This window comes from Fragaria vesca, linkage group LG2 (genome assembly GCF_000184155.1).
Source record: "Fragaria vesca subsp. vesca linkage group LG2, FraVesHawaii_1.0, whole genome shotgun sequence".
Lineage (NCBI taxonomy): Eukaryota > Viridiplantae > Streptophyta > Magnoliopsida > Rosales > Rosaceae > Fragaria > Fragaria vesca.
The window spans coordinates 3,849,401-3,860,331 of record NC_020492.1 but is presented as its reverse complement, the minus strand read 5'-3'; the positions used below and the strand labels follow the sequence as shown (position 1 = coordinate 3,860,331).

Here is a 10,931-nt window from a genome sequence, read left to right as displayed (position 1 = left end):
ATATCGGTTCGGGCCGAGGGTTGTTCACTTGTAACAACTTTAAACGGGTGAATAGAAGCTCCCCTCTTTGTAACCAAAAACAAAAAAAGTTTTAAGGGTGAAATAGGATTATGAAATGTTCAAAAATTGAAGCAGGTCAAACTATCAATTTTGGATGTATGAATTGAAGCTCCCCTCTTTGTAATGAAAAAGGATGTGAAATTCACGGGAGAAAATCTGCTGTCTCTATTTCCCTGTCTCCTTCCCTGTCTCTCCATTTATCATTTGACATCTGTACTTTCATCCCACCTCATTTAACAGTTGTTCTAACTCTGTTAACTTTTAATTTCAAAAATAAAAATTAGAATTAAATTCAGTTTACCCCCATGAGGTTTGGGAGTAACTTCATGTTTCAATTTCATCAGTTTACCCCTCAAACTTTTGAATTTTCCTTAAGCGTGACCAATGTCCTATATTCTGTCCAAATCTGACGTTAATTGCTGATGATTTTAACCTTAACTGTGAGGCCCGTATTTAGAATTTGGGCAAATCGGATCTTATCTGTCCAAATTAGACCTTAACTGCTGATAATTAACGGTCAATTCAAACGGAATATGAGAATTTGGGAACGGCAGACAGAAATTGAAGAGTTCAAAGGGTAAACTGATAAAAATAAAAGTGTAGAGACTAATATGAAGTCACCCCCAAACCACAATGGGGTAAACTGAATTTAATTCTAAAAATTATAAGAAACCAGTCATTTAACTCTGTTCTACAACTCAAACCGGACACCCAAAGCAGCAGATTTTGGTTTGGAATTTTGGATGCACACCGAAGAAGTGGATTTGCTTTGGATTCTATGTCAAATGCTAATCTCTTTAAAATTTAATTGCGTTGAAGGTATCTTTGAGAAATTTGTTGTGGTTTCAATTCAATTTTGCCAAGCACAAGGTTCCAACCCTCCTTGGGTAGTTTTCATTTGATTATGATTGGATTCAGAATCAGGAGTAAGATTAGTTTGATCTTATTATGGTTGGGTTCATGACTATGATCATTTTGATTTGGGTTTTATGAGTAAGATCTGGGTTCATGACGATCTTAAGTTCTAGGTTCACTTAGTATCTAGAATCAAGAAGCATCGTAGCTTTTGCTACTATTGCGCTGGGAGTTTGCTCCTGGACAAAGACGCAGCACAACGAGGAATACCCAATTCGAAACTTCGTCAGCAAGTCGAAACCATGAACTTGATTGCTGGTTTTAAATAGAACGATGAATGCTTCTGGGGCGAATCAACCCAGTTCTTAACTTCTTATGAGAGAGATTCACTTACGACCCTCTCACAATAGCAAAAATCAACTTGATTGCAGTATTTTCTTTTTGAGATTGATTGTAGTATCAGGTTTGGGTGAGCTTCGAAATTGGTATGCATATCAGTTTTTTTATTCTGCAAGGTCTTTCATTTATCTTTTGAAAGGCCTCTCATTTTATTTAAGAGTCCTGCTACATGCACAAAAAAGTTATACCAAAATATGATACCAAATTATATGGCGTCTTAGGTGGCATCTACCACATCATCACTTTCAATTGAAAATTTTCAACATACTTAGTTTTTTCTTTTAAATTACCCTAAAAATGTAGTAATAATAATAATAATAATAATAAGTAATTTTCTTATCTAAATGAACGACTTGATGAGAATTAACCTATAATTAACCTAGCGTAGACGTCTAATCATCAAACGTATTGCAGACCAACTAATTTTCTCACTAATCTAGATTAATCATCATGTTACTGAGATTCTTCCAAACTGTAAAAATCAAACACAGCCTTCATTGAAGAAGTGGCCTGCATCGTTCAACATGGATCGAGGCATATCTAATGTAATCATTAGAAAATCCATAGTATTGTTTTGGGAAAAGATGGTAGTGATAGACATAATTTTCCTTTTGGCAATATCTGGGTATCCTTTTTGTAGTGATAAGCATACTTAGAATTTGATTGAATACGCATGATTCTTAACAACCCCTTTGGGTACCCTTTTCATCATCGATGACTTTGCCCAGAAAATTGAAAGGCAACACAACACGTTAATTACAAGATCATAAGGTATTGACGATGAAGGAAATAAATTTAGTGATTTTTATTTTTGATTTCCTATTCAAAAGTAAACAATTTAATAAGAATGCATGCTTGGAAACTAATTAGGTTTAAGTTGATGATGTGTCATGTGCCACATCATTTGGTATAGAATTTTTGTAAAACATTTTGGTGTCTTTAGCATTTTCCTTTATTTAAAGCACACGAAAATCTATTTACAAACTAACAGGATGGGATGTTCGTAAGGTGAGGTGGAATAAAACTACAGGTGTCAAATGATAAATGGAGAGATAAGGAAAGAGACAGGGAAGGAGACAGGAAAATGGGGACAGAAGATTTTCTCCCATCCACACACCCTAAAGACATGTTTACTAAAGCGTAATAGGGGGTCATTCCCTTTCCCTTTCAAAATTTGTGTTACCAACCAAAAAAGTAATGCAAATTATATGGGACCCACAAAAACCAAGGAATGAATCCCTCGTTTTCATTCTGGTGGAAGAACTAAGTATTGATTCCTAATCATGAGGGAATCAATTTTACATTCCCAAATTGTATTCATGATTTACTGATATTCTAAAATTACTCGTATGAAAACCTTACCTATATTAAACTATCTTGACTCATATGTAAGGATGTTTTTGTAATTTACCTTATTATGATTCTTATTTCTACATTTTAGTAAACACATGAATGAGAATCAACCTAAATAGTATATTCGATTCCGGATAACAAATAAACAAAGGAATGGGAATGACTCCTCCTCTCATTCCTTCTCTCTCTTATTCCTCCTTTTTCGGTAACTTAAATTTTGTCATTTTAGTGAATATGTTAACAAAAAAATAAAAAAGTGAGTGGATTTTAATTTGGGGAGTGTGAGTTTCACATAAAAAAAAAATAAAAAAGGGTAAAGTTTTAAGGGTGCCACAGAGGAGACCAAGAAGGGTGCCACAACAACGCTCTTCAAGCTTTCGACTTTACAATATTCTCCGCCGGACTCGACTGAAGCACCTGACACCTCCGTCCATGGCGACGCCCGTTGGCTCTTCCTCTTCTCCTCCTCCGCAGGTAATAAACCCATCTACGCTTTCTCGAAGCAGAAAACACACGCCGATTTTTCTGAATTCTCATTACCAAGCTTGTTTTAGGAAAACCCAATTGCAGAAGACGACTTGGACTTGATATATGGAGCTGAATCGGGTTGGGTCGATGCTCGGACTTCCTGCGATCACCTGCCTTCTCTCTCCTCCGATCTCGTTCACATTCCCACCCCTGACACTAACTGCAACAGGTCACTTTCTTCTCAACACTTCTCTGTTTGTGATTTGTTCTGAAATTCCATAGTAAACTTGTTTGATAAAGGGTTTAGCTTTTCCTACAAGTCACAACCCATCTTGTAATTTTAGGTCATGTCTTCTGTGATTGTCTGTCTAAAGCATGAAGTTGAAGTTAGTAGATTATTTTTTTTCCAACAGTTTGTAATATTTTGCATCCGAAATGCGATATTGTAGCACCATACAGACTGTAATGTGAGATCGAACAATGTACATAGCCTCTACCTACTCAGAACCTATTACTTAAGCTATACCCAACAATCTTCATTCCATTCCCCCTTAAAAGATTGAAACAAAGGATATGCATAAAGAGACATGTAGATGTGTTGTTGGTGAGTCGTGGCTTGGTTGGTTAAGGTGTTTAACTGACAACTTTGAGGTCATGGGTTCAAAGTTCAAACCTTACTGACATATGTAGAATATGTGAGTTATTAATTAAAAAGTTTTTTTTTTTGAAAAAAAAAAGAAAAAAAAAGAAGATATGTAGACGTGTTGAAAAGCACGGCTTTGAGGACCTGGTTGTCTTCTTTTGGTTTGATTTGTAATGTGTAAGTCAAGTGAACTATAGTTTATCTTCATGGAGCTAAGACCATAGCACTATGATACTTTTGCTACAGTTGGGTTCTGTATAATGTCTAGGTGAGTGAGAGCAAACTCAGCCTCTTCCAAACATCTCTGGTTTTCAGTTTAATGTCTGGGTGAACTTTGTTTTTATAATGTCTGAGTCTTGCATATATATATTCGCAGGCTGTCAAAATGTAAGAAGATTGCCAGTTTTCTTATTGAATAAACCTTCACATAGACTTGTACTTCTGAAGCTTGTTTCTTTTAATTCTCTATCCTTTTACAATTATCCAAGTCTGAGTGGCTGAGTTCTGAATCATACCTTCAGTTTCTAATTTGAGTGAATTTTTCATATACTAGATGCCAGCACCCGAGTGAGAACTGGTTATGTTTGTGCTGTAAGGAAGTCCTGTGCAGCCGTTTTGTAAACAAGCATATGCTGCAGCATTATCAGCAGATACATCATTGTCTTGCTCTTAGCTACAGGTATTATATCTGATGCTTCTACAAAGTTTTCTGTCCTTACTTCTCTAGAGTGTTTATAACAAATGCAAGTTCTGATTTCTACACATTACAAACAGTGATCTCTCAGTTTGGTGTTTCTCCTGTGATGCATATTTGGATGCTCAACTGATCCCACAATTGCGGCCTGTATATGAGACTGCATACCTACTCAAGTTTGGTGAGGCCCCGCCAGTCCGTACTGCTTAATGGCCAACATGGAAAATCAGCAACTGGACAGTTAATATATGGATGTCATCTTAGTAACAATACTCTAATTGGAGTTTTACTTAGTTGAAGAGTTGATTTAAGAAGAAATTCATATCAGTGTTACTGTTGCATTTGACATGGTATTGTATGCATGATTTTCTAGTGAACCACTATTTGGCCCCAAAAAAATTAACCTTTGATTCTTTAAGCACTAGGTGTTGTTATAGAGTGGAGTGTGTTTCCCACTTAAGCTCTCTACATGGATCATCCAGAACTTCATCAACCCTACAACCTTTGGAGAAAATGTTTACACTTTACACTCAATGAAAGTTGGTTCAATCATGGCCGTGCACAACTCTAATAATTCAAGTTTATCTCCTCCACAATCTCATAAATGTCAAGTCATTCAAACCAATTTCTTAATTTGAGCCATAATTCAAGTCCTTAACAATTTCTCAATTCCTTTCAAAAAACAATTTCTTAATTTGAGCCGTAATTCAAGTCCTCGACTATTTCTTAATTCCGAGATTCCATTTTATGAACATAAGAGCAACTTTAGCAGACTCTTTGTTTTAGCTTTTAGCTATTTTAGAGAGCGTGTTTAGTTTTTTTTGATATTTTCGGAGCTCGAGTAGACTAGCCAAAGTTTAGCTATTAGAGCAACTTTAGCAAACTCTCTATTTTAGCTTTTAGCTATTTTAGAGTGTGTTTAGTTTTTTTTTGATATTTTCGAAGCTCCAGCAGACTAGCCAAAGTTTAGTTATTATGACTTTTAGCTATCTCGCTAGCTAAATATAGAGAGCGAGATGACTCAGATGAGGCTAGCTAATTTAATACATTCTTTGTAAGATATTTTATGTGATATATAAATATATTTAAACTATTTAATTTCTATTTGAAGAATAATGTTGATATAATGCTAGCTAAAATAAAGAGCATTGATGCATCCACATTTCTAAAATGGCTAGCCAAAATGACATTTTAGCTAATTTGACTAAAATTTAACTTAAAAATAGTTAGCATTGCTAAAAATAGCTAGCAACAGACTCTCTATTTTAGCTTTTAGCTATTTTAGAGAACGTGTTTAGTTTTTTTTGATATTTTCGGAGCTTCAATAGACTAGCCAAAGTTTAGCTATTATGACTTTTAGCTATCTCTAAATATAGAGAGCGAGATAACTCATATGAGGCTAGTTATAATTTAATACATTTCTTATAAGATATTTTACGTGATATATAAATATATTTAAACTATTTAATCTTTATTTGAAGAAGAATGTTGATGTAATGCTAGCTAAAATAGAGAGCATTGATGTAGCCGCATTTCTAAAAGTGGCTAGCCAAAATGACAATTTAGCTAATTTGACTAAAATTTAACTCAAAAATAGCTAGCATTGTTAAAGATGCTTTTATGACTTTTATATATCTCGCTAGCTAAATATAAGGAGCGAGATGACTCAGATGAGGCTAGCTATAATTTAATACATTTATTGTAAGAATTTTTATATGATATATAAATATATTTAAACTATTTAATCTTTATTTGAAGAATAATAATAGAGAGTATTAATGCAGCCACATTTGACATTTTAACTAATTTGACTAAAATTTAACTCAAAAATAGCTAGCATTGGTAAAGATGCTCTAATAACACGAGTGATCAGTCTACTTTACAATAACCCGGCGGCATAGTATATGATCATAACTCTCAATTTCCAATCATGCTCATCATGTGTGGAGCTAATTCCAAATATGAAACTATCTCTTATTTGCATACTTTTGATAACGTAAATCTTGTAAATCTAAGATTTCAATCATAAAAAGTTGAGTCAATCAACAAACATCATCTATGCAAAACATTAATGTAAAGAAAATCGTTTTCTCGCTCGCTCGTATATATCGAACGAATGATGGATGCTAACTTTCACTATAACTGTCTATCACCGAAAGCATATATACCAGTTAGTGGCAAGTTTTATTTTTAGGAAAATAAATTTAGTGTTTTTTTTTCTAAAAAAAAAGAGAAAAAAAAGACACATAGAAAAAGTCTTTACTGTTCATATAACAGAAAAAGTGGAGGGGCAGCAGTCAAGTACAAATATATCTATCACCTTATTTCATCATAATAATAAAATCACACTCTGATTCACTTCCCTACTGCAACTCTGCCACATCAAGAAAATCCTTTCTCTCTCCTCCAACAACACTCCGGCGCCGTCTCTCTCTCTCTCTTTCTCCGATGGCGATCAAGCGCCTCCGAACCAAGTGGACTCCGATTCAGCGCGAAACGCTCGAGAAGGCCTATTCAGGTACATTCGATCATCAACACTCTTTCTCAATTTGTTTTGCATTCTTGATTATCTGCTTGAAATTTCAATCGGAAAATCGCAGTGGAGAAAACTCCGTCGGAGGCGACGAAGGAGGAGCTGTCGAAGCAGTTGGAGCTCGGGTATGAGCAAGTCACGGTTTGGTTCATGAACCGGAGAGCCAAGGATCGGCGGCAGGGGCTTGTCGCCAAGAAGTCCAGAATGACACGTCATCAGCTCGCCACACTCGAGAAGACCTACGCCTGTGAGTTTGATTTCAATTCGTTTCGGTTCAATTTGAATTTGATTGTTGTGTTTGAATTTTGATTGTTGTGTCTGGAATTGGATTGAATTGGATTTTGATCAGCGGAGAAGAATCCGTCGGTGTCGAAGAGGGAGGAGATAGGGAAGAAGGTGGGGATGAGTGAGATTCAGGTGAGGCTGTGGTACAACAAGAAGAGGTTCGAGGATCAGGGGAAGGAGAGGAAGAAGCGGGGTCCCGGGGCCAAGAAGGCGCCGAAATCGGCACTGTCTTCGTCCTGTGATCACCTGGCTTTCGTGTCCGCTGACCTCACTGGCATTCCCAATCCTGACACTCCCTGCAAAAGGTTGCTCCTTTTTTCTTCAGGCTCTAAAGTATTGTTCTTTTTGCAATGCTATGACTTGATTTGATTTAAGTAAGCGGTCTAATGTGCTTGTTTGCTTTGCTAATTCATGAAATTTTATCATGCATGTATGGCATTGTTGAAATCTTTGTCAATTTATGAAATTTATGAAAGCCTTTGAATGTAGGATCCTCATTCTAGATCATAAGGTTTCTCTTGGTTTTGTTCTTAAATGGAGCAACACCATATCGCTACACTTGGTTTTGAATGTAGCTATTGTTTTTGGGACAATGTAGTATCTTGGTGACCTTTAGTTTGACATAGGAATTTTGATGAAGTAAATTTCATGGTTTTCTCATTTAATAAAGTCATAAAATTCTCAAACGAGAAAAAATAAAGATATTTGATTACCTCCCATTTTTACATTCATCTAAGTTTGATTGCCGGAGTCTAGAACTATAGCTTGTGTTTCTAATATGTCAAACGGTTTTCAATTACAGTTATACAAGATGTCAGAATCCCAATGAGAACTGGTGTTGTTTGTGCTGCAAGGACGTGTTCTGTAGTGTTGATTTGACGAATGGGCACTTGTTTCAGCATTTCAAGCAGACAGATCACTGTCTTGCTGTTAGCTGCAGGTACCATTGGAATGTTTTATTCAAAGTGAAGCCTCAAAGTTTTTCATTTTTATATCTTGTGGAGGGATTTATTAATAAATGAAGCTTATGGTTTTGCTTACAATTTCAAATAGTGATAAATCAATTTGGTGCTACTCCTGCAATTCATTCTTAGATGCCCAGGCAATTCCACAATTAAGTGTTTTTTCTTCATCCTCCAATGCTTCTGGGGGTAAGCTCTTTCCCTTTTTTTTCCTTTTATTCTATCATCTGCATTCCTATCACTCATAAACTGGGAACTTTTAGGAGCCATCCTCCTCATCCAGGCTAGAGACCCCCGATGCCTCTAAGGTTAGTGTTTTCCTTTTCTTTTTTTTTTTCTTTAGAATGTATCGTCTGTGTTCCAACTAACTGATATGCATGGAACATTTAGGATTCATCCTCCTCATCCAGGCTAGAGAACCTTGATGCTCTGATGGTTGATGTTACTGATCTCATATCCAAGCCATCTCCATGCCCCAATTTTCATCCATTGGAGGATAACTTATTTGTCGACCAGGATAAGCTTGCAGTAGCCAAGAAGGGACTCCAGAAGATCTTTGATTGTGGTTTAGAAGCTTTAGCTGATCCCCACGTACAAGAAGAGTTTCTTGCTTATTCAGCCGCAGTTCTATCAGTTGATTCATGCCCATCAGATTTGAAGGTCATTCTTTCGTCTTTCAGAGGCAATCTCTCGGAGCAGACCTGTGCTTTCCTCCAAGCTCAACATGAGTTAAAGGTGGCCTCCGACCTATCAGCCTCGATTACTGAGAGAAGGTTTGTTCTCCGTTATCATCATTCGAAATATGCTGAGGTCAAGAAACAAATTATTGCCTCAGATGAGAAAGTTGCGAACCTTAAGGCCATGATCAAAAGGTTGGAAGCTTCTTTGGCTGAGGAAAAGAGCAACAGAGAGAAGATTGATCGGGTTTTGGACTCTATCGAGACAGGAGTAATGGATGCTAGAGATGGTTTGCTCTCAGACATAGAACAAGTGTCTGCCATGGAGGGAACGACCAAAGCAGCCAACCAGTTAGTAGCTCAACGCCACTCGGCGTGGGAGAACCTAAGGAGTACTTTTACAGAGGTATATAGTAATCTGCATGTAGGGGAACAACATGCCGAACCCACCAGTTAATATTACTTTTCCTGTCCTTGGGCACTTGGCCCTAGTTATTTCAGTTTTCCTGGACTAGCCATGAGTAGTCCTAGGTAGTGAATCTATTGACCACATTTTTCCTGTTCACAGTTTTTGCAGTTAGGTCTTTCTTAGGATCGTACATTGTAGTGACGTGGTCTTCCAGAGTATGTTTCATTAACCAAAGCTCTTGAGAACTCATTTGCTTCTCGCCTTGTTGTAAGTTATTATTTGCACTCCAATTCTTTCGATTCTTGAATGATGACCTGGTCGGCAAGAAGCTGTACTTATGACAAACGCTTTAGGATTGATATCTGCATTAACAAAGTTGCAATGTAGTTCTACATATGTAGTTGGGGAAATCTACTGGTTTCTCAGCTCTCCATCTATCTTTCTTTCCTATAGAAAGAACAGAAACTTTGAAATCTCATGAAATCTCAACCCTTATTAGAGGGTAATAAAGATGAAATCTCAGCCGAACTCCCGACAAGAAATTATAGAAGCTAATAAACGTTTTATTGAAGGACAATAAAATTTATTAGAAGGTAATAAATATAAAATCTCATCCGAATATCCCAAAACTTTTAGACTTAGGGGGGTGTATTGTATATGAAATTAGTGGAAGTTTTAAAGAAATCTATGGAATTTAAAAGTCTAGGTGTATTCAATATAGACTTTTAAAAATCAATCAAAGTCTGGGTGTATTCAACTTGATTTTAAAAAATCATTATGAATTCCATCAAAGTTCATGGGTATTCAATTAAGACTTTTTAAAATGAATAAAAGTTCAGATGTATTCAAAATATCATTCATACTTATGGAATTAATAACTCATGGATAATTGTGGACTTTGTAATATAAATTACACACACCAAACTCCAATATTTTTCCATCCACTAGAGCAAAGATTTGGAAAAGTCTATGACAGACTTTCTCTTTACATGTGAATAAGTTGATCCTATGATACATCATCTTTTTTTCTTCTTTTTTTCTTTTTATAATATTTTGTGCTATCAACGTTCTATTCTACCTATTCTTTTCAATGGTTTTTTAATGTTAACATTTTGTTGTCTTGCAATTGTAATGCTTGGAACCCTCGATAATCTAAATATTATCTACTAACTCTTGATATTAGAACCACATGATCATATATTATTATATTTGCGTACATGAATTAAACTTGTGAACATCTAATGTCCCACTTTAGAACATGTGTCTTTGGTTTACGTACAAGTATGCGTGTTGTTAAATTAATATAATCTTTTTCGTTACCTATGTTTATGTATTTCAATCAAATATTACAACTATATATATCGAAATTAGATAGATGAGCACTAAACTTATAATCAGTGTTATTATGTGTTTGTTATTGCATCTTTATTTTTTTTCTTCCTGTAACTCTGTAAGTATTGAGAAATCTACAGAAGTCATTCATATGAAATTTGTAGATTTCAGAAATCAGTGAAAGTCTGTGATTAAAAATTGATGGTTTTAAGAAATCAGTGAAAGTCTATGAACTTTTCAAAGAGTCTGTAGACTTTTCAA

The 10,931-nt window shown here is 35.7% G+C and overlaps 2 protein-coding genes across 2 annotated transcripts; both read left to right on the top strand.

Annotated features, from left to right (window-relative positions):
• The first annotated feature begins 3,007 nt into the window (after nucleotides 1-3,007).
• On the top strand, nucleotides 3,008-4,874 carry LOC101313366 (histone deacetylase 6-like). Its single transcript, XM_004289746.1, has 4 exons — nucleotides 3,008-3,141; nucleotides 3,222-3,364; nucleotides 4,332-4,457; nucleotides 4,553-4,874. The coding sequence occupies exons 1-4, from the start codon at nucleotides 3,100-3,102 to the stop codon at nucleotides 4,680-4,682; spliced, it is 441 nt and encodes a 146-aa protein (XP_004289794.1). The 5' UTR covers nucleotides 3,008-3,099; the 3' UTR covers nucleotides 4,683-4,874.
• A 1,972-nt stretch (nucleotides 4,875-6,846) lies between these two features.
• LOC101313073 (double homeobox protein 4C-like) lies at nucleotides 6,847-8,868 on the top strand. Its single transcript, XM_004289745.1, has 7 exons — nucleotides 6,847-6,990; nucleotides 7,073-7,252; nucleotides 7,355-7,595; nucleotides 8,102-8,230; nucleotides 8,344-8,441; nucleotides 8,516-8,560; nucleotides 8,643-8,868. The coding sequence occupies exons 1-6, from the start codon at nucleotides 6,921-6,923 to the stop codon at nucleotides 8,557-8,559; spliced, it is 762 nt and encodes a 253-aa protein (XP_004289793.1). The 5' UTR covers nucleotides 6,847-6,920; the 3' UTR covers nucleotide 8,560; nucleotides 8,643-8,868.
• Nucleotides 8,869-10,931: the final 2,063 nt, after the last annotated feature.

Bases quoted from the DNA above. Each gene is read 5' to 3' on its own strand.
- LOC101313366 (XM_004289746.1), top strand. From the start codon at position 3,100: ATGGCGACGCCCGTTGGCTCTTCCTCTTCTCCTCCTCCGCAG. The intron at 3,365-4,331 runs GTCACTTTCTTC...TTCATATACTAG, and splicing joins CCTGACACTAACTGCAACAG to ATGCCAGCACCCGAGTGAGA. The intron at 4,458-4,552 runs GTATTATATCTG...CATTACAAACAG, and splicing joins TGTCTTGCTCTTAGCTACAG to TGATCTCTCAGTTTGGTGTT.
- LOC101313073 (XM_004289745.1), top strand. From the start codon at position 6,921: ATGGCGATCAAGCGCCTCCGAACCAAGTGGACTCCGATTCAGCGCGAA. The intron at 6,991-7,072 runs GTACATTCGATC...GGAAAATCGCAG, and splicing joins GCTCGAGAAGGCCTATTCAG to TGGAGAAAACTCCGTCGGAG. The intron at 8,231-8,343 runs GTACCATTGGAA...AATTTCAAATAG, and splicing joins TGTCTTGCTGTTAGCTGCAG to TGATAAATCAATTTGGTGCT.